The sequence below is a fragment of the Camelus bactrianus genome, chromosome 13 (assembly GCF_048773025.1).
Source record: "Camelus bactrianus isolate YW-2024 breed Bactrian camel chromosome 13, ASM4877302v1, whole genome shotgun sequence".
NCBI lineage: Eukaryota > Metazoa > Chordata > Mammalia > Artiodactyla > Camelidae > Camelus > Camelus bactrianus.
In genome coordinates, this window is record NC_133551.1 from 60,905,501 (window position 1) to 60,929,346 (window position 23,846).

The following is a 23,846-nucleotide window of genomic DNA, read 5'->3' on the forward strand; positions in this document are numbered from 1 at the left end:
AGGCTGGCCTGCTTCTGGCCATCCCTACAGTTCCCCAAACCCCTGCCTCAGACCTGCAGCTCCCTCCACCTTCCCCTTGCTGCAGACAGCACTGGTTCACTGGTGTCTTCTTTACACTCCCAGCAACCCTGCAGTGGGGTCATTCTTCTTTCACAGGGGCTAGGGCTCAGGAGACTCAATGCATTATGCAGCTAGGTAACTGTGGCTCTGCACCCAGTTTTGCCCCCAAACTGGAGAACTGACCTGTTAGGGGTAGAAGGGCCCCCATGTTTGGACATCGGAGCCCAGCTGGGATCAGAAGGATCCTACTTAGCTCTTCCTCACACATAGTGTGTTTACCTCAGTGAGGCCAGAGCAGGCCCACCAGTCCAGTATTCACTGGTGAATAAGCCAGGTGTCCAGGAGCTCTTCTGCCCCCATCTCCCCTGCAGCCCCCACAGCCGTTTTTAGTGTCCCCATAAGTACCCTTTGGAAAGTGACTAGACAAACTATACTTGTTTATCAAGTTTCCTATTGGACACACAGGATGGTCCCTGACTGTGGCCATGACCACAGGGCCCAGTACCAGTGATAAAACTGGCCTGTTTCCTTAGGCTCTGCTGTCTCATCCAGGTCAAGGCCTCTGACTGAAAATGACCACAGGGCACTGGAGCCCAGGGACACCACTGGACAGAGTAGGAGAGTGATGCTGTAGTCCCTCCACCATAGCCTTTGCCCAAGAGCACCATTTCCCAAACTCATCCTTGGGAACTGCTACTGGCATTCCCAGAAACAGTTTATTGAATTTGGTAAACAGACAAAGCCAGATACTACATAGCTTAAGTCTTTAATGAAATATTCTGAAACACCAAGAGAATGGCCATGCTGTTTCCACAGAGCATAGCACCCTGGGCAAGCCAACCTAGACAGTCTTGCTGTAACCAGAAACCCTGTGGCACCCTGCACCGTGACCTGCACTCTCGCCAAAGTGGGACAGGGGTCAGATCCCATGGGTGGATTTGGGCAGAAGAGAGTTCCTCTCTGGCCCAGGCACTGCCTCAGTGGCTGACTCTGAGAAGCCCTAAAATCTGCAGAGGTCCAGGTCAGAGACACACAATAGGGCTCCACAGGGCTTCACCTTGCCTTCCTGGCCAGATCCCCTCCAACACACAAAGCCAGTCTGAGGCTTGGGCAGTCTTCCCCACCTTTGCTACTCTCTGCCCCTGGGAAATACGTATATAGTTTTAGAAACATGTGACCCAGGGTTAGAGGACAGACCCACTACAATGGGAAACTGTCTTAGAGATGTAAATAAAATCAAGTCCAGCTGATCTTAAACTTTGCTGAACCATGGGCCCCTTTGAGAATCTGACATAATGTTCTGGTCCCTATAGCCAGAAAAACTCACTTTTGCTCAGAATCATACACAGACTAAAAGCCTTGTTTGAACCCTCCATTTAAGTAATGAAAAACTGAGCTGCAAAGAGGGACAAGGACTTGCCCTAGGTCACATGACAGAACCTGGGCTAGAAGCCAAGCCCCTAGTCCCAGCAGCAGCCATAAGAGGCCTATGACCCAAGGAAAGGCCAGGGGGAAGAGAAGACACAGGTGGAATTCGGTAAATAGCTTTAATGTGTAACAGCAGGCCAACTAGGGAGGACAAGGACCCCCAAGGCCCCAGCCCTTCTCCCATGATACCCTGGGACCTGTGTGCATTGGCCAGCCCCATGCCTGTCCCAGCCCTAAGGCCACAAGTCCTAGGGAAGGATGGGAAGGAAAGGTGGGTAGCTGGGGACTCAGCCCCAAGAGTTCAGGGAGGCACACATAGGGATTAGTTGAATTTGGCCTTGGAAAAATCCATCTCTGGATGCTGATCCATGAACCTGGGGAGGGAAAATAGGAGGAAGGTGAAACAGGCCATCCCTCTCCCCTAAAGTTACTCCCTTTTTCCTAGCCCCCAACAAGAAGTCTAATCTCTTTAGAACTCTGAGCAACTTGGAGTCAGGCCAGGCAGGAGCGGGACCCCAAGGTCTCTCCCTGAGGTCCACTTGAGCCCCTGAAGCTGGAAGCTGACGTACCAACACTGGCACTGTTCTTCTGTAGGTGGCAATGACCACCTGTTACTCTGAGGTGGCCTTGCCCTCAAGATGACCTCAGCAAGTGATTAGGGGAGGCAAGCCAAGGCTATAAAGCCATAAACTTGGCTGGCTTATCCTGGAAAGGGCAGGGCCGCTCCTGTGTTCTGCTCAGTGACACATTCACTGTTGTCATCCAGGCCCAAGCCCCCCAAAACACCTCCCCCAAACCTCCATATCTGTCTGAGTTGCTCACTTCTTCAGAATCTCCTGTTTCTTCTGCTCGTCCGAGGTGGGCAGCCCCATGGACTTCTGTCTCTGGTCGTACATCATCTTTTCCACCATGCTACGGGTCTCACTGTCCAGGTCTGACAGCTAGGAGCAGGCAGTGACAGGGATAGGTGAAGCTGAGGCCACCTAGGCCCCTCACCTCCCACCCAAGGCTCCTCCAACCAGCCAGGGCTCACCTTGGAGTTCTCGGGGTTGATCTTCTTGGTATTGATCTCAGGGTCACTGGACACCAAGCGGTTCCACCACTCCATCTTGTTGATCTGAGAGGAGCACCAGGGGAAGGGAGGTGGCTCACCTTGGGCCCTGGGAATCACCCCCAACCCTTCCAGAACCAAACTCTCTCCTTCCCACATTCTGCACCCGGGACACACAAAGGACTGTGCTCGGACCTAGGGTACAGAAAGGCAAGACCTCTGCCCTCCCCAGTGGCTGGGAGAGACAGACACAGAGACAGTCACAAATCAGCATGATAAGAGAAAGAATAAAGTACAGAGGGAGATATCATCCAGGCAGAGAGAGAGAGGTTAGAGCAACACATGGGCTCAGACTTAAAGGACATGCAGTAAGCCACATTCAAAAGCAAGACAAGAGGGAGAGCAAGTGCAAGGACACAGGGGGAAGAGTGAGAGGCAGCTAAGGCCAGAAAGGCTGGGCTGGGCCGGACCGTACGTGCCATGGGACACTTTCTCTGGACCCTTGGCACTTCACAGAGACCACACTCATTTACTGGTGCCTGTGTCTCAGCTCTCTGAGGGAGAAAACACAGGCTTCCTGAGGGCACGGTTTTCTACATTTTTTTCATTGTTCTCTCTCCAGCACTTAGAACAGTTTCTGGCACATAGTAGGAGTTCAAGTATTTATTGAATTAAATGTATGTACAAATCTAATGAGAAAGAAGAGGCTTTGGTATGAAAGACTGTTCTGAACCTGAGGTAAGAACCTAGGCGCATCTCTGAGCTGCCCTTTTTCTGACTCTAAAACGAGACAGACCTACTTTAAAAGTCTTGTTGTGGGCATTAAATAAGATACATCTATCAGGCCCCCAGCATTGTCCTTGCATTAATGAACAGGACCCCCCCCCCGACCCCGCCCACCTCCTCTATCATCACACAGGCCAGAGGCGGGGATTCTCGCACCTTCTCCAGATGCACCGTCACCACCTTGCCGTCCTCAATGAGCCATGAGCTCTCCTCCACCTTCACCTCATTGTAGAGCTCACCATCAATGATCGATGGCTGCCCCTTGAGCCCCACCCGGAGGTGCCGCCGCTGGATGTCCACAACCACATCCTTCCCCTTCAGCCGGAAGGTCACACAGAAGGGCACTGCCACCTGTATGGGGCAGGAACAGTCAGGAGGGGCCCCAGGCTGGCTCCCTAACCTCCGCCCAAGCCCCTGGCACTCACGTCCAGCTCCGACAGGGTCTGGGTCCAGCGGTAATTGGGCAGGTCCGCCCCGTTGCCAAGGTTAGGCTTCAGTTTCCCTTTGTCCTTCTCGTCCTCCTCCTCCTCGTCCTCCTCAGCCTCCTGCTCACAGTCGGCATATTCAGCTACTGACTTCACAGACCCAGACTGAACCCCACTAGGCCAGGCCCAGGGCTGGTACTGGGCATATGGCCACAAAACAGAACAGACCTGGTCCCTGCCCGGTCCATGGCCCACTGGGAGCCAGAGGTAAAACCTCTTCTCATTTCTGCCTGAAAGGAACTCAGACTGTTATACCATGTGGCAAAGGACACAGCTGAGGGATAGTGACAGTCAAGAGATGGACCCATGGGACCCAGCTGGGGGTCCAAGCCAAGAGACTCGGGAAGAAAGCCCAGCACAGAATGGAAGGTCATGAGGTGGCTGTGAGCAGGGATGTTCTAAAATAAAACTAGGCTACCAAATGATCAATTTCCTTTTTCTGCATCTGTAGGGTTGAGACCCCAGTCTCAGACCAGAACTTCTGGAAAACCAAATGAATGCCCCAAGGATTATTTGGGAAGTTGGACTCAGATCAATGGAAGAAGCCCTGAAGGGCACATCCCCCGGATATGTGAGAGTAACCCACCACAAAAGGCCAGGCTGGGCCCACAGACCCCAGCCCATCTGAATGGTACCTGTACAGGCACTGCCCTCTCTTGGGCTTTCCTGCCAAGGTTTAAAGCCAGTGGATTTTGGTTTTGTTTAACCCACTTTGGTCCAATGTGGGATCCTGAAGTATGAGGAGGATCCCCAAAGCTATGGGAAGGGTGGGGGAGGGGAGGGCATTCCAGAGAAAGGGAAAGGCTACAGAGTCCCTTGAAGCTCCCAAGCCCCTTGCTAATCCCAAGCACCCCCGTCCATCTCACCTGCTTCCCTGGAGAGCCAAGACTGCCATTCTTGAGCTGGGCCTCATGGTTCTCTGCATCTTTTTTCTATGGCAAAGGGCAAAACAGTTGGCAAGAGGGTCCCCAATTCCAGTGCCAGTGGGAGCCAGAGGGGGCGGGCAGGGAAGCCCACTCTCACCTGGTCAATTTCCAGCTGCAGTCTCTCGGCCTCCTCATCAGTCAGTTCCTTGATCTGGGGCCCAGAGGTCTCTGACTTGGCCTCCTTGGCCAGACTGGCTGCCCGCTCTGCCTTCTCCCGCCGCTCAGTCTCCTGCCGAGCTCTCTTCTCCCGCCGAGCCTTCTGTGCCAGCTGGTTGTGGTGATTGAAGGTCTGTGTGATGAGCTGGGGAAGGAAGGGAAGGCAGTGAGGCATCAGGGAAGGGGTCATGTATCCAGACGTGAAGCCAGTCCCATCTCTATCTGCTGAATGCCTGGGCAAGGTGTTGCCCTCAGAGCCTCAGTTTCCATGTTTATAAAATGGGATTTACTACACACCTATCTCATTGAGTTGTAATGAGAATACCTGCAAAGTATTTAGTTCAATAAACAGTAACTACTTAAAAAAAAAAAGTGCTGTCCAGGGACTAGGACCCAACACTTAAGTTGGACAACCAGAGTTGTAATCCAGGCTTTGTTAACACCCTAGCTACTGTATTTTTGGCAAATTATTTAACCTGTAAGAGCTTCAGATTCCTCATCGATGAGGACGAAGCCTTAGCTCACAGGGATGTTGCACAGACCAAACCCCCAACTTCATGCCACACTACAGTAGCTCCATACTCTTCAAGGTTAAAGGGCACCAAAAGCACCCCCCAAACCAAACGGGTTAACAAAATGAGATGTAAAAAGAAATGAGCCACCTGAAGGCCATTCTGCTGTCAGTAGAAGAGATCAGTCACGGGACAATTACACCAACAGAGACTGTTCCATCACAGGGCCTTGGTCCCAAGTCCCTAATCAGGGAGACCTTGAACTCAAGCTATTTGCCAACCAGTGGCCAAGGGAAGGTGGGAGCAGGACCCTCCCCTCTCCCAGCTCCAGTGAATCATGTTACAGCCCATTCATCCTGTTCCTTCCTAGCTCCTGGAGGTTAGGTAAGGGCAGAGCTGAACCAACAGGCAGAGTCAAGGCCAACCCAGCAGCCTCTGACCCCTCCTCCCCATCTCCTCCCATGAGCTTTACCCAGGACCAGCCCCAGGGAGAGACCCCTGGGAGTATGGAGCCTACTCAGTGGTGCCAACCAGCAGACTGTCAGAGTCCAGCTTCTTTCACTGGACACATCTTTGGGAACCACAGCCCAGCAGAGTGGGGAAGGCTAAGGAGGGCTGGGTCAGTTCCAGAGGACAGGCTCCAGACTGGTCACTGGGCATACCTGAACACAGCTCTCCCTGACCTAGGCTGGGTGACAGGAGAATAGAGTGGTTTCCTCCAGTCTGGTCAGGGAAGGCCCCGAGAGATTTATGATAAACCAGAAGGCATGAGGTCCTGAACCTGACTATGGAGGGCAGAGGGGCCACATCTGAGGGAGAAGACACACTCCTGTTCTAGAACTTTATATAAATGGAATCATTCAATATGTGCTCGTCTGTCTTCCTTTAAAGGCTGACTATTATATGTATATATGACATTTTATTTATTCACCCGTCAGTGAACACTTGGGTTGCTTCCACCTTTTGGCTATTATGAACAGTGCTGCTATGGGTGTACAAATCTCTCTTCAAGACACCGTTTTCATGTCTTGCACCCCAATTTTCATAGCAGCACTATATACAATAGCCAAGACATGGAAGCAACCTAAATGTCCATCGACAGATGACCAGATAAAGAAGTTGCAGTATATTTATACAATGGAATACCCAGCCATAAAAAAGAATAAAATAATGTCATTTGCAGCAACATGGATGGACCTAGAGATCATCATTCTAAGTGAAGTAAGCCAGAAAGAGAAAGAAAAATACCATATGGTATCACTCATATGTGGAATCTAAAAAAAAAAAAAGGACACTATGAACTCATCTACAAAACAGAAACAGACTCGCAGACATAGCAAACAATCTTATGGTTACCAGGGAAAGGGAGTGGGAAGGGATAAATTTGGGGTTTGAGATTTGCAAATGTTAGCCACTATATAAAAAAATACATTTTTAAAAAGTTTCTTCTATATAACACAGGGAAGTATGTTCAATATCTTGTAATACCCTTTAATGAAAAAGAAAAAAAAATTAAAAGATACTGTTTTCAATTTTGGGGGCATATATACCAACAGTGGGATTGCCAAATCTTACGATAGTTCTATTTTTAACTTTTTGAGGAACCACCACAGTTTTCCACAGCAGCTGCTCCATTTTACATTCCCACCAACAGTGCCCAGGAGTTCCAATTTCTCCACATCCTTGCCAACACCTGGGTGTTTTCTGGGGCTTTTGATAGAAGGCATCCTAATGAGTGTGAGGTGACGACATCTCACTGTGGTTTTGATTTGCATTTCGCTAATGATTAGTGATGTTGCCCACTTTTACCCGCAATGTCTGAAGAGTACCCTTTTTTCCATATCCCTGTAAGCAATTTTTTGGAAAACATTGTCAGTTTGATAAGGAAAAAAGGGCATCTCACTGTTTCTTTCCCCTACATTTCCTTGACTATTAATGAATTTAAGCATTTTTTTCATATGTTCTTGAAACTGCCCATTTTTGTTTATCCTTTTGTCAATTTATGACTCCCTGCATATTAAGTTAGCTATTAAATTTTGTCTGTCCTCTGTATTGCAAACCTATTGTTTTTCAATTGACTTTATATGTCATTGCAGCTCTTCTGGCATACATGTTTTCTACGTTTGGAGAGGCAAACAGCTACCTTCTCTTCTACAGCTCCCAGGTGCCTACCTTTGCAAGGCCTCCTCCACACAAGATTATACATAGTTTCCTAGCTTTCCTCATGAAGCTCTTCTTGATCAATTTATTTTTAGATATGAGTAAAACAGATGGTACACTTTTGTTTTTTTACAGAACGGCCAGTTGTAACATCACAACTTACTGAATCATCCTCTGCCGACTGACCTGCGTTACCTCATTAGACATGTCTTAAATCCTCACACAAGCTAGACTTTTTCTGGGTTCTCTATTCTGCTTCACTAGCCCATTGATCTCTTCCTGTGACAGTAATATGCTGATTTGATCATTATGGCTTCATTCAAACCCACTGTCTCTTCTCTATAATTCTTAGCCCCAAAGCTATAAAAACTAAAAGTGTTCCTGCATTTCTACAAGTTTGTAGCATGAAAATATTTACAGTCCTCGTATCTCCCACTTGGTAGAAATATTGATAAACATTTCTCTGCAGAAATATTAGTTTCATTAGAGGATGCGCTCCTGACCCCTGGATAGGGGTATTACACATAATCTACTGTACATGCACTACACTGCCTCCTAAAATCCAAAGGATTCTAAATCCCGAAACATATCTGGCCCCAAGAGGTCCAAAAAAGGGACTGTGAACTATGCCAGCCACTTCATCTATATTACCTCTTTTTATCCTCACAACAGCCCTGGGAAGGAAGGATTAGCTCCTCTTACAGGGAAGAAAAATGAGGCTCAGAAAGTGATTCACCCTACGCCACACAGTTGTGAAGCAGGGAGTAGGGGAGACCAGGATTCACTCACGTCTACCCAGAGCCCATGCTCTTAACCAATGCATTTGGAAATGATACATCTGGTGGCCCTGCACACAGTAGGTCCTCAATACAAAGGAGTTACTGTGTTATAACTAAAGACCAGGAGGGAAGGCTGGACAGGTTTCTGCCTGCCTAAGAGTCTGACCAACCTCCTGGGAAAGAGCCAACTCTAAGGGAACAAAGAGCCAGGGAGCATAACAAAGTCTAAGAGGGACCAGGAGACAACCAATACATGGCAGCTACCATCACTACAAGCATCAGCTACCTATGATACTCCTGAGACACCTCTCTCCTGCCTGCTACCTCTTACTCGCACCTCAGGCACCACTTCCTCACGAAGTCTTCCTTGAGCCCCCAACCTAGGTTAGTTTCCATTTTATGCTCCTAGGACTTTCGCCCAAACACCCACCACTTCTTTAACTGTCCTTTTTTTTTTGGGGGGGGGTGAGGGGGTCACTGGTAAGGGGGCTACACTGTGAGATCCATGAGAACAAAGACCATGTCTGTATTCACCTCTGTAATCCCAAAGTGTCTATCATAGTAGCTAACATAGGCAAAGTGTTAACTGTTCAATAAACATTAGTTGAACGAATGAATGACTGACAAGGTAGTCTGGCCCACAGAAAAACCAGAGGTGCTACTGCTAATACAGAAAGAATATCAGAAGGGGTCCTACAGGTCAGTGAGTCCCCCTTCTTCCATTTTACAGGTGTGAAGATTGAAAGGACCAGAGGATTGGTGGGAAATCAATCAGGCCACACAGCTGGCCAAGAACCCAGGACTCCTCCTCCAGGTGGATGTGTCTATGACAGACTAGCCTCAGATTGTTAAGACACAGTATCGAGCACTTCAGCTTCTTAGAACCCTGAAGCCACAGAAAGCGGTTTGCAAAATGTCTCCTTCTCATTACTATGTCTCTTAAGTGAAAACAAATGCCAAGGTTTTAAAAATCACAGTTCAGTGAGGTGACATCTTCATGATTTACCAATCTTCAAATATATAATTACAATCTAAGGAATCAGAAGTAAATCCAAGATCTCAGAACTTGTACCACAAAATGCAATTCTGAAATCCTTGAACTTTGAGTCACAGCATCCAGGAAGACTGGGATTGGCTGGCTTTGAGTTTTCCTACATCTCTGTCTTCTAAGCTCAAAGTTTCTAACACTTGCCTGCTCCCATCTCCTGGCTATGTAACTAGATAAAATCCTCTCAATGGAAAAGGAACCAAGAAGCATGGTGTCAGGGGCAGAAGGCAATTTTACAATAGCCCTGGTTCCAGCCCTGTTTCCAACCCTGGTTCTCCCACAACTCAGCTCAAGACTCTGGGCAAAGGGCCCCAGATCAATTTCTTCATTTGTAAATGGGGATAGTAACACCTGCCGCTCTTAAACTGCTAAAGGATCATGGGAAAAGGGGTAGATAAAGCACCTGGCAAGAAGAGGGGCTTCAATAAAGCTTCCCTTCCCCGACTCTTTGCCCCTGGCATTTCACTTCTGCTGAGGATTATTATGCCAAAGAAATGTCAGGAAGCTCTTCTTCTGGAGAAACAGCTGCCCAAGGGACAGCAGGCCCCAACACTCACCTTCTCTGCCATCCCCTCTTCTCCCCCAATGAAAAAGTCTGTTTTGCGTCGAAGGAAGCTGAAGAAAGTGTTCACAAGCTGAAAGACAGAAGCAGAAGTTGAAGCTGTAGAGGTGCCATACTGGACACCTCAACCACACAGAAACTAAATTCCTTAGTCTAGGAGGGCAACTGGACCTGGACTGTTTCATCCCTGAGCCTCCCAACTGGAAGGAAACATCCTCCCCAAAAGCCCCGTCTTAGTCACTTCTGCCAGGAAGCCTAACTTAACCTTATCCAGATCACCTGAAAGGCAGATTTCTCACTTCCTGTGTGCATATGTGTGTGTGTTTCACATTTTTTGTGGTGCCAGAAACAAAGCAGCCTAAGGATATGGGACACTCCTCTGCATCCAGGGCTTGAAATGCCTGGGGCCCAGCTTTCCTCTCCAGATAGTAAAAACCTCATCCAAAGTGGCACTGGCTGAGTTACAAGGGCAGAACTGGAAGGAGGGGAGCAAATGAAGCCACTTCAAAGATGGTTAAGACCAACTAACTCTGGCTGGGGTACCAGTGTAGACAAGTGGTTAAGAACACAGGTTTGAGTATCAGACTGATATACATTAGCTCTGTGACTCTGGGGAAGTTCCTTAACTCCATAAAACAGAAATAGCAGCAGGACCTATTTCTAGGGATAAAGGTAAGGAGGATGTTTTGTGAGAACCAAAGGAAGTAATGGATGTGAGGCCCTTAACGGTGTCTGGTCCAAAGCAAGAGACCTTCTGCCAGAGAGGGAGCTCCTCAGAAGCAGGCACAATGAACCATGAGTCTGTCTACATCCCCAGTGCCTGGCACCAGACCTGGCTCAGAGTATATGTTCAGTAAAGTTTCTGCTGAATGAAGAGATATAGTGGTGACCTAGGGTTAGTGTGTGCGTGTATGTGTGTATAAAATATATACATATAATATATATGTATATATAAAAGGCCTGTTATTTGCCCAAGTATTTCTAATCTGATGCTATAACTTATCTCAATGGTTTCAATTCCTGCTTCTCGACATCCTTTCAATTCACTCAAAAATATACTGTCTCCCAAATCCAGTTCTGCGTCAACAATTTAGAGGGATGGAGGACAAGAGCCCTTCACACTTGCAAATTAGTAGCACTTTTCCCCTATCTAGGAGCTTAGAAGTCCCTGGTCACCACAGGCACCTGAATGAGAGAATGGGAATGGAAAGCTCCTTGAAAACTTGTCCCCAGTGAGACACAAAATCAGCAGTGGACTGTGCAAAGCACACACTGGCCCAAGGATTCTGGTCCCCACCAGGTCAGGAGCCTGTTGGATGATTCTGGGCGAGTTTCTTAAGTTTCTTTATAGAAAAAGTTCTGGACTGGTTTTAATAGGCTTTTCTCTTTCCATGGTCCAAAAAACCAACTCCAGAATCTCTATTAGTTGCTCCTTATCCTTCATACACTATGTGTTATTGTGTCTGGTCACTATGCATAAATTATGTTCTTGAAAAGCTCTTTGTAAGTTCCATCAGGGCAAGAACAGGTTTCTGCTCACATATGTATCCCCCAAGACCAGGTCTAGAGAGTGTCTGACACACATCAATTACTCAAGAAATACCTATTAAATGTTCAAGCCTGATTCCTAAGAGTTCCTCACTGTCCTTCACTTCAAGACATTACTCTCCTTCAAATTCAGGAGATAAGGATTTGTAGCTCTGTTTCAAAGGCTTGGAGATGTGGAATGGTTCCAAGTCAGTAGGTGGTGGAAAACAATTGTGAACACAGGCCTCCTATTCCCCATTCAAGGCCTAAAAAGACCACGTGTTAATATTACCCCTCACCCTCGCTCATATCCTTCCATTCGCTCCAAATCTTGGTAGATGCAAATCTCAATGTCTGGAATTGTTCGTGCTAAGGGATGCTCTTGGGGGCGGCCACCCGAGGGGAAACGGGGCCGGAAGCTCGTGGGAGACTAAGGTGGGTGAGAGATCCCAAGGCTCTCTCCTACCTACGTTTTCCAGGGGCGGGAGCAGTGTCGCCGGGGTTGCTAAGATAGGAACTACGGAGAGGTCCCGGGGGCCCAGGACTGATACGAGGACAAGACTTGCGGAGAGGCCAGACCGGAAGATAGGGTGCAGTGAGAATGCGGGGGGATTCCAAAGCCAACGAAGCCTAGGGGTGGATTTCGGCCTTCGAAGGCAGAGAAGGGCGGAGAGCGTGGCTGGGGCCGCCTAGGTGGACCAGGCCGAGCCAACGCCGCGCGGGCCGTTACCTCCTGCACGCCGCCCTCGTGCTGCTGCGCCATGGCCAGCAACATGCCATCGAACCGCTCCTCCTCCTGCTCTCCGCCCATCGTGCCGGCTGCCAGCCACGCTCTTAAGTCTGACCTCCGCACTCGCGTCTCGCGCTCTCGGTTCCTGCGGGTAGCGTCCGGTCCAACGGCTCCTTTCCTCCGCCTTCCGCAGCGGAGCCGGAAACACGCAAGCGCCCCACCGCCCAGGCCCGCCTACTCGCTCTCTCCTCCCGCCTCCCTCCCGGCCTGCGGCCATTCACCACGCGGCAAGCAGCCTGCTTCTCCGACTATTGGTCAATCTGCTGAGCCAATCAAAGAGCGCGTTCGTAAAGCGGTGGACGGAACCGAGGGACTAAGAGTTTGGCGTGAGTTGCTATGGTCACCAGATGCTTTTTGGAGACTTCCAGAAAGCCCTGGGCTTAAATCAGGCGGTGTTGGAAGTTAAAAGGCACAAGTTTTTTGTTTTTTTGTTTTTTTTTTTTTAATTTAAACTTTGCTTTTACGCCTTGGGAGTGACCTCCCAGCTTGTAGAACGGTGAAACTGAAAGTGTCCTTAGTCATCTCTTCCAATTCTTACGTGAATCGTGAATCGATTGAGGCCCGGAAAGGAGAAGGGACTTGCCCAAAGAAAGCCTACCTCCGTCATCGTCACATCCTCCGTACAAATTGTGCAGTCACACGGGCTCTGTACTTGGTTTAATGTCCTTCTGCTGCAGTCCTGAAATTCTTAACAATTTCAAAACAAAAGACCCCCACATTGTCATTTTGCACTGGTCCCAGCAAATTATGCAGTAAGTGCTGTATTTGACCTTCACTTCTGCTAAATGTGCGGGAATAAGTACCAGCTAACTAAGGCCAACCCCTCCACTTTTGTACTGAATTTCATCATCGTCGTCTTTTCAAGGATTCTACTTTTGTTATTATCATTTCCTAAATCTCCTGCACCACAGTTTTCTTTCTTCTGGATCATCCCCTTCAATTTACATACTTTAGTGTCACTTTCTTTTTTACTCTTCTATAATCCCACTTTCTCCTACCACTCCAATTTTCAGTTCTCTTAAGATTGCCATACTTGTTTTCCACTTCCACCCCTTCCATTTCTCGATTTACTCTAATTAGTCTTCTTAAGATTCAGACCAACTCACATGGCTGGTGGTGGATGGTGGTGACGGCTGCACCGTCTTAATGCCACTGAACTGTCCACTTAGAAATGTTTAAAATGATAACTGTAATGTTACGTATATTTTAACACAATTTAAAAATTTTGTAACTTTATGAGACAATTTGAACTCTTAAGTCTATTATATTCAAGAATTATCATTATTTTTAAACATTTTTATTGAGTTATAGTCATTTTACAATGTTGTGTCAAATTCCAGTGTAAAGCACAATTTTTCAATTATACATGAACATACATATATTCATTGTCACATCTTTTTTTCACTGTGAGCTACCACAAGATCTTGTATATATTTCCCTGTGCTATACAGTATAATCATGTTTATCTGTTCTGCATATGCCTGTCAGTATCTACAAATTTTTAAATCCCAGTCTGTCCCTTCCCACCCCCAGCCCCCTTGGCAACCACAAGTTTGTATTCTATGTCTATGAGTCTGTTTCTGTTTTGTATTTATGTTCATTTAAAAAATTTTTTTAGATTCCACATATGAGCGATCTCATATGGTATTTTTCTTTCTCTTTCCGGCTTACTTCACTTAAAATAACATTCTCCAGGAACATCCATGTTGCTACAAATGGCGTTATGTTGTCGTTTTTTATAGCTGAATAGTATTCCATTGTATAAATATACCACATCAAGAATTATCATTATTTTTTAAAAACAACATGGCCAACATTGATAGTCACACACACACACACACACACACACACACACACACACACACACAAACACACAAATTAATTCTTCCCAGTCTTCCAATTGAGTTAAATGGCCTCTTCAAACACTGATATACAAAAGCTCAAATTTCCACTCATCAACTCACTTGGACAAGCTGAAATCCGGCCTCAGCTAATCCATTAGTAAGTCCAGTCAGCCCTCCCTCAAAAATATATCCTGATTCTGTCTCTATCCCACCTTGCTGGGTGAAGTATGGTGCTGTTAGTACTCCAGTCTAAACTGGAACATTATCTCTTGCTTGGACAGCTACTCCTAGGGCTTCCTCACTGGTCTCCTTACCTCCTTTTTTGTTGCTTTGGGGTCCCTCATCCACTCAGCATCCAGAGCAATAGTTCTTAAGGATAAGCCAGTCTTGTTACTCTCTTGCTTAAAATTAGCCCCTGGAGGATGGCCATTGCATTCAGGATAAATTCCAAACTCCCAAACATGGCCTCAAGGGTGCAACACCATCAGGGACCTGCCCACCTCTCCAGCCTCACCTTGTCCTACAGTCCCCTTCCCTCACCAAGCTCCCTCCTCACTGGCTGCTTTCACTTCCTCAAATGCCCTCTCCTAGTTCCTGGGCCTTCTCCAGCAACTTCTTTTCACTTATCAGGTCTCCACTCAAATGCCACTTCCTCTGCGAGGCCTTTACTAATGCTGCTATACAGATTAAGTCTTCAGCGCCATGATTCTTGCTTTCACAGTAACTTGTGCTCATCCTAATTATTTATAACAGTTGAAATATACAATTAAGAAATCTTGGTTTTATAGCCATCTCCTCACTTGGCTGATTCATTCGAGCATTTGATTCAGAGCCTCAAATGTTGTAGAAACTCGATAAATACTTGGGGACTGAATAAATGCTCTTTGCCTGATACCATTGATTCTCATTATATAACTTACCAATAAATATTGGTAAAATTTATTGATTTCTTATTAAGTGCCCAGTACTGTACCAAACATCATTTGACTTAGCATAATGCTCCTGTGTTATTATCTTCATTTAGGGGATGAAAAAACAGGGGCAGAGAAATGAATTCATGTGCCCAAAGCCGCACAGCTGAAAGGTGCAGAGCCAGGATTCAAACCCACGCAGCCTGACTCCAGAGCCCACACACTTACCCACTTCATGTTAGAGCTCTGCCTCCCTGAATTGGCATTCTGATTTTATAAATCAGATCCAGGTGCTTATTTGATGTGATTTCCCACTGAGAGAGCAAGGCCTGATCTTGAACACTGGTAAATTCACTGAAATAATTAATGTTGCCCAGGAAGCCCTCTTGGTAATCAGTCAGCACCCCCTAGTGACCTCTGACCTCAACTACATTTGAACACCACCAACAGCAGGTAGGTGGATGATTACACCACCATATGCTAAGCACTCTGTTAAGGGTGTGGACAAGAAGACCTGGGAACTCAGGGAGGGAACAATTTATTCTTACAAAGAGGTGCAGAAGGAAAAACCATGAAGTCTGTGCTAGTCCATTAAGAGTGGCCAGGAGCTTACCAAGCAGACAGGGTGAGAGAGAGACATTCCAGGCACGGGGAACATCATGGGAAAAAGCTTGGAGGCACAAAGTTGCATGACATGTTCAGGCGCCTAATGCTGGCTCTCTGTCTCCCAGTTCCAATCCTAAAACCAAGCCCTCTGCCCCCCAGGACCTTCTAGCTGTCTCCTCAAGTAGCCAGAAGTCTCTGTACAGAACAAGAGAAATATGTGCACCTGGCTGTAGATTGCAAGGCATTTTCACATATGTTGCCTTACAAGGTGCTCTTTAATTTACAGATAATGCCCAGCCCAGCCCAGTGCCTGACCCGAGGTAGTAGGTGCTCAGTGTTATAATTCTTAGTATGATGATGGTTGTTGTCCCTGCTTGGATAATAACACCTTCGTCCCATTGTCACATGAGGATTAACTGAGATAACTGTTGTGAAGGTGCTTTGTAAACCATGAGGGCAGTACAGATAGGAGAGTATAGTCACAAACTTTTCCTCCCAGAAGCCTTCAAAATCCCAGCTGCTCAGCCCCACTGCTGCACTTAAGCATTCCTGCCACAGTGATGTGGCATCCTGGCTCCCCTGTAAGAGCCACTGAGAGCGGTGCTATCTCTGCCTCCTCAGAATGTGGGCTCCTCAGGGCTGGTCTGGGTCTCCCCAACACACTGAAGTCTCCCAAGAGCTGGATTATCTCCTCTATCAGACTACGGTCCCTGATGGATGACCTGTGTCACCCCAGTTAGATCTCGAGTTCCCAAGGGCACACCTGTGTCTCCCCCTTGAGACTGGGGACTCTTGAGGGTTGACCTGTGTCTCCCACTTCAGATTGAGGGCAGGGCCTGGGCAGAGAGCAGCTAATGGACCATCTTCCCCAACAGAAGCCTCTGAGCAAATGGCCACAGTCAGACTCTGGGCCTGGAGATTCCAGCTGAGGCCATTCCTAACCCTCCAGGGCCTCCACCACTGGCACCCTGGCCTTAAGGCCACACATGGGGCTCAGAAAACATCGCTCCCACAATGCAAACAAATGCAAGACTGAAAACCTAGGGGCCCAGCTTCCAGCCACGCTTTACCGTGATCCCTGCTGAGGGGTCTCCTCCCTCCTCAACCTCCTCTCCCTCCCTTAGAAAAAGCGGGTGAAAGCAACAACAATAACCATGACAACTGCCCTCCTTTATGGAGCACTTGCTGTGCCCTCACAAACACCTCATTTGAGCCTCACAAATTTCTAGGAAAGACAGTAGCAGATTTGCTGTAAAGCAAATGAAGCTTGAATTTCAGAGCCCCAGCAATGTCTTTTGTGGGGGGAGGGGGTTGTTAATTAGGGTTTTTTTTTTTTAATGGAGCTACTGGGGATTGAACCCAGGACCTCGTGCATGCTGAGCATACACTCTACCACTGAGCTATACCCACCACCCACCCCCAGCAATGTCTTCTTAAAGAAATTTTAAACTTGCAAAAATAAAAATTTAAAACTACAGCTGGTGAAGATGACTGTTTCTTCCTACTCTATCCTTCCCAATATGAATTTTTCCCAGGATACCAGGAAGGATTTGGGTGGCGGAGGAGAAACAAGGATCTGTGTGGGGCAAGAAGCAAGTCTGTGAAGAATTCTTTCAGTCACTCCTCACTAAACTCATTTCATATTGACACCAACTCAAAAAAGGAAGTTCTCTCCTATAATAGGCAGCACAAGCAATTATAAATATTCCATGCATATTTTTCTTTTTCAATAGGAATTACAAAGTAGAATTTATCAGAACTCCTATTACAAACCTACAAGCCATACTACAAGTAGCAAATACATCTATGTGTGAAAGTCATGTTTTATGTCTCCTTACTATCAACAGTAAAACTTTAAAAAAAATTCAACCCCACAAGAGGAAAGACAGAATCATCTCCCCATTCTCACTGTAGATATTTATTTTTAAAAATCATGCACCAGGGGAGGGAAGGCGCCACTGTGGCTTTAGCAGGGGGAGGAGGGTGTCCGTGTGGAGCAGTGACCTGGCATGGGGCGACAGGCCCAGCAGGGGGGAGGGGGCAGCCTGACACCAGGTATCAGAGCCCAAGTAGGGAGAAGAGGGCATCTGACAGCAGAGAGGTTGGTGGTGGAGATGGCAGATTGGTTACAAATGGAGGCCTGATCCACTAAGTAAATAAATTAAGAATAATGAAAGCCAGATTTCTCAGTGTCAGAGAAGGGAGACATAATATAGAAAGGGTGACAACTAGAGTGAACCCTGTTGTAGTGGATTATAATAGCAGGTAATAGTATAATAGTATGAATTCATGTTTTTCAGTATCTATAAATAAATACAGAAATAAATGTGTGTGTGTGTGTGTGTGTGTGTGTGTGTGTGTGTGTGTGTGTGTGTGTACATCCCTTAGCTCTGGGAGGGCCTAGGTGCAGTGACACCCTATAGCAATGAGTAGATCATGGTTTCTAAGTATGATTCTGGTGCCCAGATCATGGTTTTTAAATACTACCTACCACTGAAGATTAAATCAGAGCTTCTAGTAGTACTGGTTGATTGCAGGGGCTGGAAAAGTGGTATCTTCATATACCAGGAAACAAAGGATGTTCAAAGAGTGATGGGGCATGTCAAAAGGACAGAGACCCCAGCTTGAAGGGGCTCCCATTGGCCAAGTCTATAACAATCTGAGTATATAATAAAAAAATAATAATAATAATAGAAAAAGATTACTAGCCACTGAATAAAATAGAAGACCTTGAATTCATACCTACGTACACACACAAATAGATTCAAAGTATGAGGAAGAATGTCTATATAGCTTCAGAAATACTGATTCATTACAAAGGGAAAAAGAGTAATTGATACATAGAGAAGTCTGGCAGAAATCCCCTTAGTCAAATGACCAAAGTGAACCTTGGGACAAACGGAATTGTGTGCTCCCTGACATGTCAGGGTGTATCAAGAACACAGCATCACTTCCTTGATAGTCCTGCTAAAAATACATAACCTGAGTCTAACCACACGGAAGCCTCAGACGAGCCCATGTGACAAAATAACAGCTCTTCAAAAGAAGGTTGTGAAAGGCAAGGAAAGACTGAGGATAGTTTTCCTGTCCTGTAAGGGCTAAAGTGACATGGCAAAGAAATGCAATGTGCGATTTTGGACTGAGCTCTTTCACTATGATTTCACAGGAGCATCGGTGAAACTTAAAGGGGGAAATCTAAGAGATTAGATGTTAATTTCCTGAAGTCCTTCAGTGAGATTAAGTGTTAATTTCCTGGTTTTGTTGAATGGTAATTTCCTGACGTAGGTAGATGTAGGTTATGTAGAATGTTCTTGTTTGTAGAAATTACACACTGAAGTATTTGGGGGTGATGGGACTCGGGTTGGCAATTTACTTTCAAATGGTTCAAGGTTAAAAAAAAAAAGTTCCCTGTCCTGTACTTGCAGACTTTCTGTGTTTGTGATGGTTTCAAAATAAATATCATTGACACATGAAGAGGCAAGCAAAGAGTGCGCAGTTAAAATATGTAGGCAAATATTGTCAAGCAATTGATCAGTAAAAGTACTTTGTTATTCTTCTGGGTCCATGATGTCTGTGTTTTCTGTCAGCTTATTTTAGTTTGTAATTTGTAGTGACTTGTTTTCTGATTTATTGAATATTCACGTCACACCTGATTTTCTATTCTTAAAGAAGGCCCTATAAGCTTCAGGCCCCATAAAACAAATATTCACTAGTGGCCTTTCTTACTACCCCTTTAAAGATGGGGAAACTGAGGCACCGAAATATAAAGTCGCTTGCCCAAGGTCGCTCGGCTAAGTGATGAAGCAGGATTTGGACCCAGCCACTCTGACTCTAGAGTTTCCTTCCAGGGATACTGTGGCTACAGTAAGAGAAAAGAATATTAAAGGAACTATATGTATGTTAAGATTAAGATTAGTATGTGATTGTAATCATATGAAAGATGCATGCCTGTCTGCTGGGTCCTGTTTGTCTTAGGTTCTCAGATAGAGGGAAGGGGGAGCAAAGTCCTCTTACTGTATGCCAGAAACTGCTTGGAATTTGACATCTAGGACCTCACTTTGTCCTCACAGCAGCCCTGGAGGCAGGCATTGTCCCAGACGAAGTTTCTGAGGCCTATAGAGATTTGGGGTTCAGCCCACAGTCACACAACTGGAAAGTGATAGAGCCAGGAGCCAAGGCCAGGGATGGCGATAGCTACCCAACAGTGTGTTAGCAAAAGGCTTGCCAGGCAGGGCTTGCCAAGGTCCACAGACACGACACAGCCAAGAACCTTCCCACCAACTCTCACAACCCATGCCCCAGCACCTGACACAGATGACCAGGACAGAGGAGCCTTGCGGCTGGCAGCAAAGCAACATTTCTGCCCAGATCATAAGTGGGCAACATCTGCAAACCAAGCAGCAGCGAAGTCGGGGCCCGGGTGGTCAACGGCTCTGGGAAACCTAGACCACTCAGCTCTGGTTGCACAATTTGGCCAATGCATGCAGGGGAAGAAGGAAGAACTTTGGAGTCAGACTGATAAGGGTTCTGTCTCTTCTTAGTGGTGTGAGCTTGGGCAAGTCACTTCACCTCTTTGAGTCTCAAAAAATACAAATCTTGTCTTATAGGGAAACTCCGAATATTAGCTTGGGCAGTGCCTGGCACAGAGTAGGTGCTCGTATTTCATTATCATTCTGCGAGGGCTTAATAGCAGATAGGGCCTTTCAAGAGCCCCAGGAACCTGGGCTGAGGAGAAAGAGTTCTCTTTTTTGTTTTGTTTGTTTTTTACTTATTTATTTAGGAGGGGGGAAGTAATTAGGTTTATTTGTTTATTTGTTTTTGGAGGAGGTACTGGGAGTTGAACCCAGGACCTTGTGCATGCTAAGCATGCACTCTACCACTTGAGCTATACCCTCCCCTCTGCCACCCGATAAAGAGTTCTTAAGGACCTTATTTGTGCAGGGCCCCCCAGAACCAGAGTCAGGGGAAGGGGGTCTCTGAGACTATACAATGGGCAAAGTCCTCCCAGCTCCCCAGGGTCTTGGCTTCCTTCCCTGCAGCCTGTTCCTTGCCGACAACAGGAGCAGGGCCCCAAGGTTAGGCAAACAAGCGAGCGATAAGGCGCTTCCAGGTTGGGCCTTGCGTTCAAGGCTTGTCCAGCTCTGGGGCTGGCCTCCCAGCTGAGTGAGACTCCTGCAGGCACCAATAGGGATACCTGCCATGGCCACCTGCTGATTGTGCACCTGAGGCCTTGGTGCCCTGGTACAGCCTGGGTTAATGACCCTGTTTATCCACTTGAGTCATCCGATAAGGGGCAGCCAGTCCAGCAGGCAGGCGGCCCTGTGCCCTGCACCCTCTGCTTCATTGACTGAAGTGATATCAGGGCCACGTGGAGCTCCCAAGGCCCCCTCCCTCGCCACTTCCCCACCAGTCCTGCCAGGGTCAGTGTGTGTTTCTTTTTTTTCAATGAACATGACTTCTGGAGTCAAGGTTGTTGGGCCGTTCCCTCCTTCCTCCCCCATTTGGGGATATAAATAGCACCCACAGCACAGAGCAGAGGGTGGGAGAGCTGGGAGAAAGGAGAAGCAGATCGTCAACCATGAGCTCCAGCCAGCCAGGGACCTGCCCGTGCCAAGGGGCTGCAGGCCGCCCAACGATTCTGTATGCACTTCTGAGCCCCAGCCTCAGGGACCAGCCCTCCATGCCCCCAGCCCGTAGCCGCTGCCTGTGCAGGCAGCACCGGCCTGTCCAGCTGTGTGCTCCCCATCGCACCTGCCGGGAGGCCTTGGATGTTCTGGCCAAGACGTTGGCCTTCCTCAGGAACCTGCCATCCTTCTGCCAGCTGCTCCCCCAGGATCGGCGGCAGCTGCTGCAGGGCTGTTGGGGCCCCCTCTTTCTTCTTGGGTTGGCCCAAGACACTGTGACCTTCGAAGTGGCCGAGGTCCCAGTTCCCAGCATACTCAAGAAGATCCTGCTGGAGGAGTCCAGCAGCGGTGAAGGCAGTGGCCAGCTGCCTGATCGGCCCCAGCCCTCACTGGCTGCAGTGCAGTGGCTTCAGTGCTGCCTGGAGTCCTTCTGGAGTCTGGAGCTGGGCCCCAAGGAATATGCCTACCTGAAAGGAACCATCCTCTTCAATCCTGGTGAGCTCCTAGACACTCCTGGATGGGGGCCAAGGCTAGAGAGGGGCAGGGTCCAGCCAGGGAAGGCACTTTCTAAGGGCTTGGCATCCGTTAGCTCTTTGGGTCCTCATTATCACCACATAGTCATCTCACAAAAAGAGGCTCAGAGAGGCTAAGTGACTTGCTGAAAGTCACACAGCCAGGTAGGGGCAAAGCAAGGATGTCAGAGACTAGCCCTTGTCACTCTACTCAAGAAACTTGCCCTGACACTCAGGAAAGCTGGGAGTGGGGGAGGAGAGGGTGGGCAGACACAGCTGTGTCTCAGTCATGTCTTCATCAGTGGACCACATGGTGAAGTTCTTTTTTTTTTTTTTTTTTTAGTTTTTTATTTATTATTGTATTATTTAGTTACTCTATTTTGGCAGATCAGGGGAGGTAATTAGGTTTATTAATTTTTAGAGTAGGGATTTGAACCCAGGACCTCGTTCATGCTAAGCACATGCTCTACCACTTGAGCTATACCCTCCCCTCGCATGGTGAAGTTCTGAAGGTGAAACTCCATGGGTTCAGAAAGACCACATAGAGAAGAGGAGTGAAAATGTGGAGTGTGGGGAAGGAGAGGGAGGAGTCTCTGTAAACTTCAGCCAGAAGAGCCACAGATAATCTAGAGAACATCTAGGTGAGAATTCCTCACCAAAAGGCCCTCATGGAATGCATTATTACAGTAATTAATTATAATAATAGTACTGAATACTCATATTACATTTACCATATGTTAGGTCCAATTCTAAGGGTTTTACATATACTAGCTCATTTAAACCTTGTAACAAGCCTAGGAGATAGGAACTGTAACTTATCCCCATTTTACAAATGAGTAAGCTGAGGTATAGAGATTAACTAACTTGCCCAAGGTCACACTGCTAATAAGCGACAGTGTGGGATTCAAACGCAGACAACCCATCCATAACCATTGCTCTGTACTGCCTCTCCATAAATGGATGGATAAGTAAAGTGGTAAATAAATAAATAGAGGAGGTGGTAATGGGGCCGCAGGGCTGAGCTGGTGGCCTCAGGTCTTGAACCAGTCTCACCCTGGGGTGTCTCAGAGCAGAGTGCTCACCAGCCCTCTTTGCCTTCTCTGCCCACAGACGTGCCAGGCCTCCACGCCTCCTCCCACATTGGACACCTGCAGCAGGAGGCTCACCAGGCGCTGTGGGAGGTCCTGGAGCCATGGTGCCCAGCAGGCCAAAGCCGCTTGGCTCGTGTCCTTCTCACGGCCTCCACCCTCAAGTCCATTCCACCCAGCCTGCTTGGGGATCTCTTCTTTCGCCCTGTCATTGGAGATGTTGACATCGCTGGCCTCCTCGAGGACATGCTTTTGCTGGGCTGACCTGCTCCAGCCCAAGCAGAGATCAGGTGTAGGCTGGGCAGAGGCTGGCGGCACTGATTCATGGCCTGGCTGTCCCCCGGGGTGAGCCACTGCTCCCAAAGGGGCAAGCCTGGGCAGACAGCACTCGGCGCCCCAGGAGCAGCTGGTCCTGGCCCAGCCAGATGAGCTATGGGGCTCTCATTCAGCCATGCCCCATCTTGGCCTTCCTTGGTTTGGACCAGTACTTTAGCTGTCTGCCCAGCCCTTGGCGATCCCAGAGCCTCTGGGCCAAGGCTCCTGTCCCCTCCTGGGACAGAGTTGGAAGTTTCAACTGCTCATTGGACCAGGAGTCCTACTGACTTTGCACAGAACTGACTTAAGTTATTGACTTTTGTAATAAAAGGTGTGACTCCCTTGGAGCCTGACACTGTAGTCTGTGCATGTGGAAGGGACCGTCTCACCTCCAGGGCCACCCTGCCCCTATCAAAGGGAGCCCAGGAGGAAGGAACCATAAGGGGTACAGAAGCCAGACCTCAGGAAACTAGAACTTTAATTTTTCACAGTGGGATGATGATTTCATTTCTGGGGATGAGATTTATTTTGCATGGGTCTGAATCCAGGGGACAGCATCAGGTCAGGACCCCCTCAAGTCCCTGCCTTTATCTTAGAGGGAAGGGGTTATCTCTTCCTGTCCCCAAATCCTCTACTGACCCCTCTCTCAGCTCCTGCCCCAGGCTCCCTCTCACCT

At 47.7% G+C, this 23,846-nt stretch overlaps 2 protein-coding genes across 2 annotated transcripts; one reads left to right on the forward strand and one right to left on the reverse strand.

Moving 5' to 3' along the window:
* Positions 1–1,593: 1,593 nt before the first annotated feature.
* NUDC (nuclear distribution C, dynein complex regulator) lies at positions 1,594–12,419 on the reverse strand. The gene is made up of 9 exons (XM_010947996.3): positions 12,211–12,419; positions 9,949–10,026; positions 4,834–5,037; positions 4,677–4,742; positions 3,751–3,870; positions 3,482–3,676; positions 2,522–2,605; positions 2,311–2,429; positions 1,594–1,862 (listed from the first exon to the last, which is right to left on the reverse strand). Exons 1-9 carry the CDS (start codon positions 12,289–12,291, stop codon positions 1,811–1,813), a joined length of 999 nt encoding a protein of 332 aa, XP_010946298.2. The 5' UTR covers positions 12,292–12,419; the 3' UTR covers positions 1,594–1,810.
* Positions 12,420–21,108: 8,689 nt separating this feature from the next.
* Positions 21,109–23,517, forward strand: NR0B2 (nuclear receptor subfamily 0 group B member 2). The gene is made up of 2 exons (XM_010947998.3): positions 21,109–21,750; positions 22,878–23,517. The coding sequence occupies exons 1-2, from the start codon at positions 21,210–21,212 to the stop codon at positions 23,117–23,119; spliced, it is 783 nt and encodes a 260-aa protein (XP_010946300.1). The 5' UTR covers positions 21,109–21,209; the 3' UTR covers positions 23,120–23,517.
* The last annotated feature ends 329 nt before the right edge of the window (positions 23,518–23,846 follow it).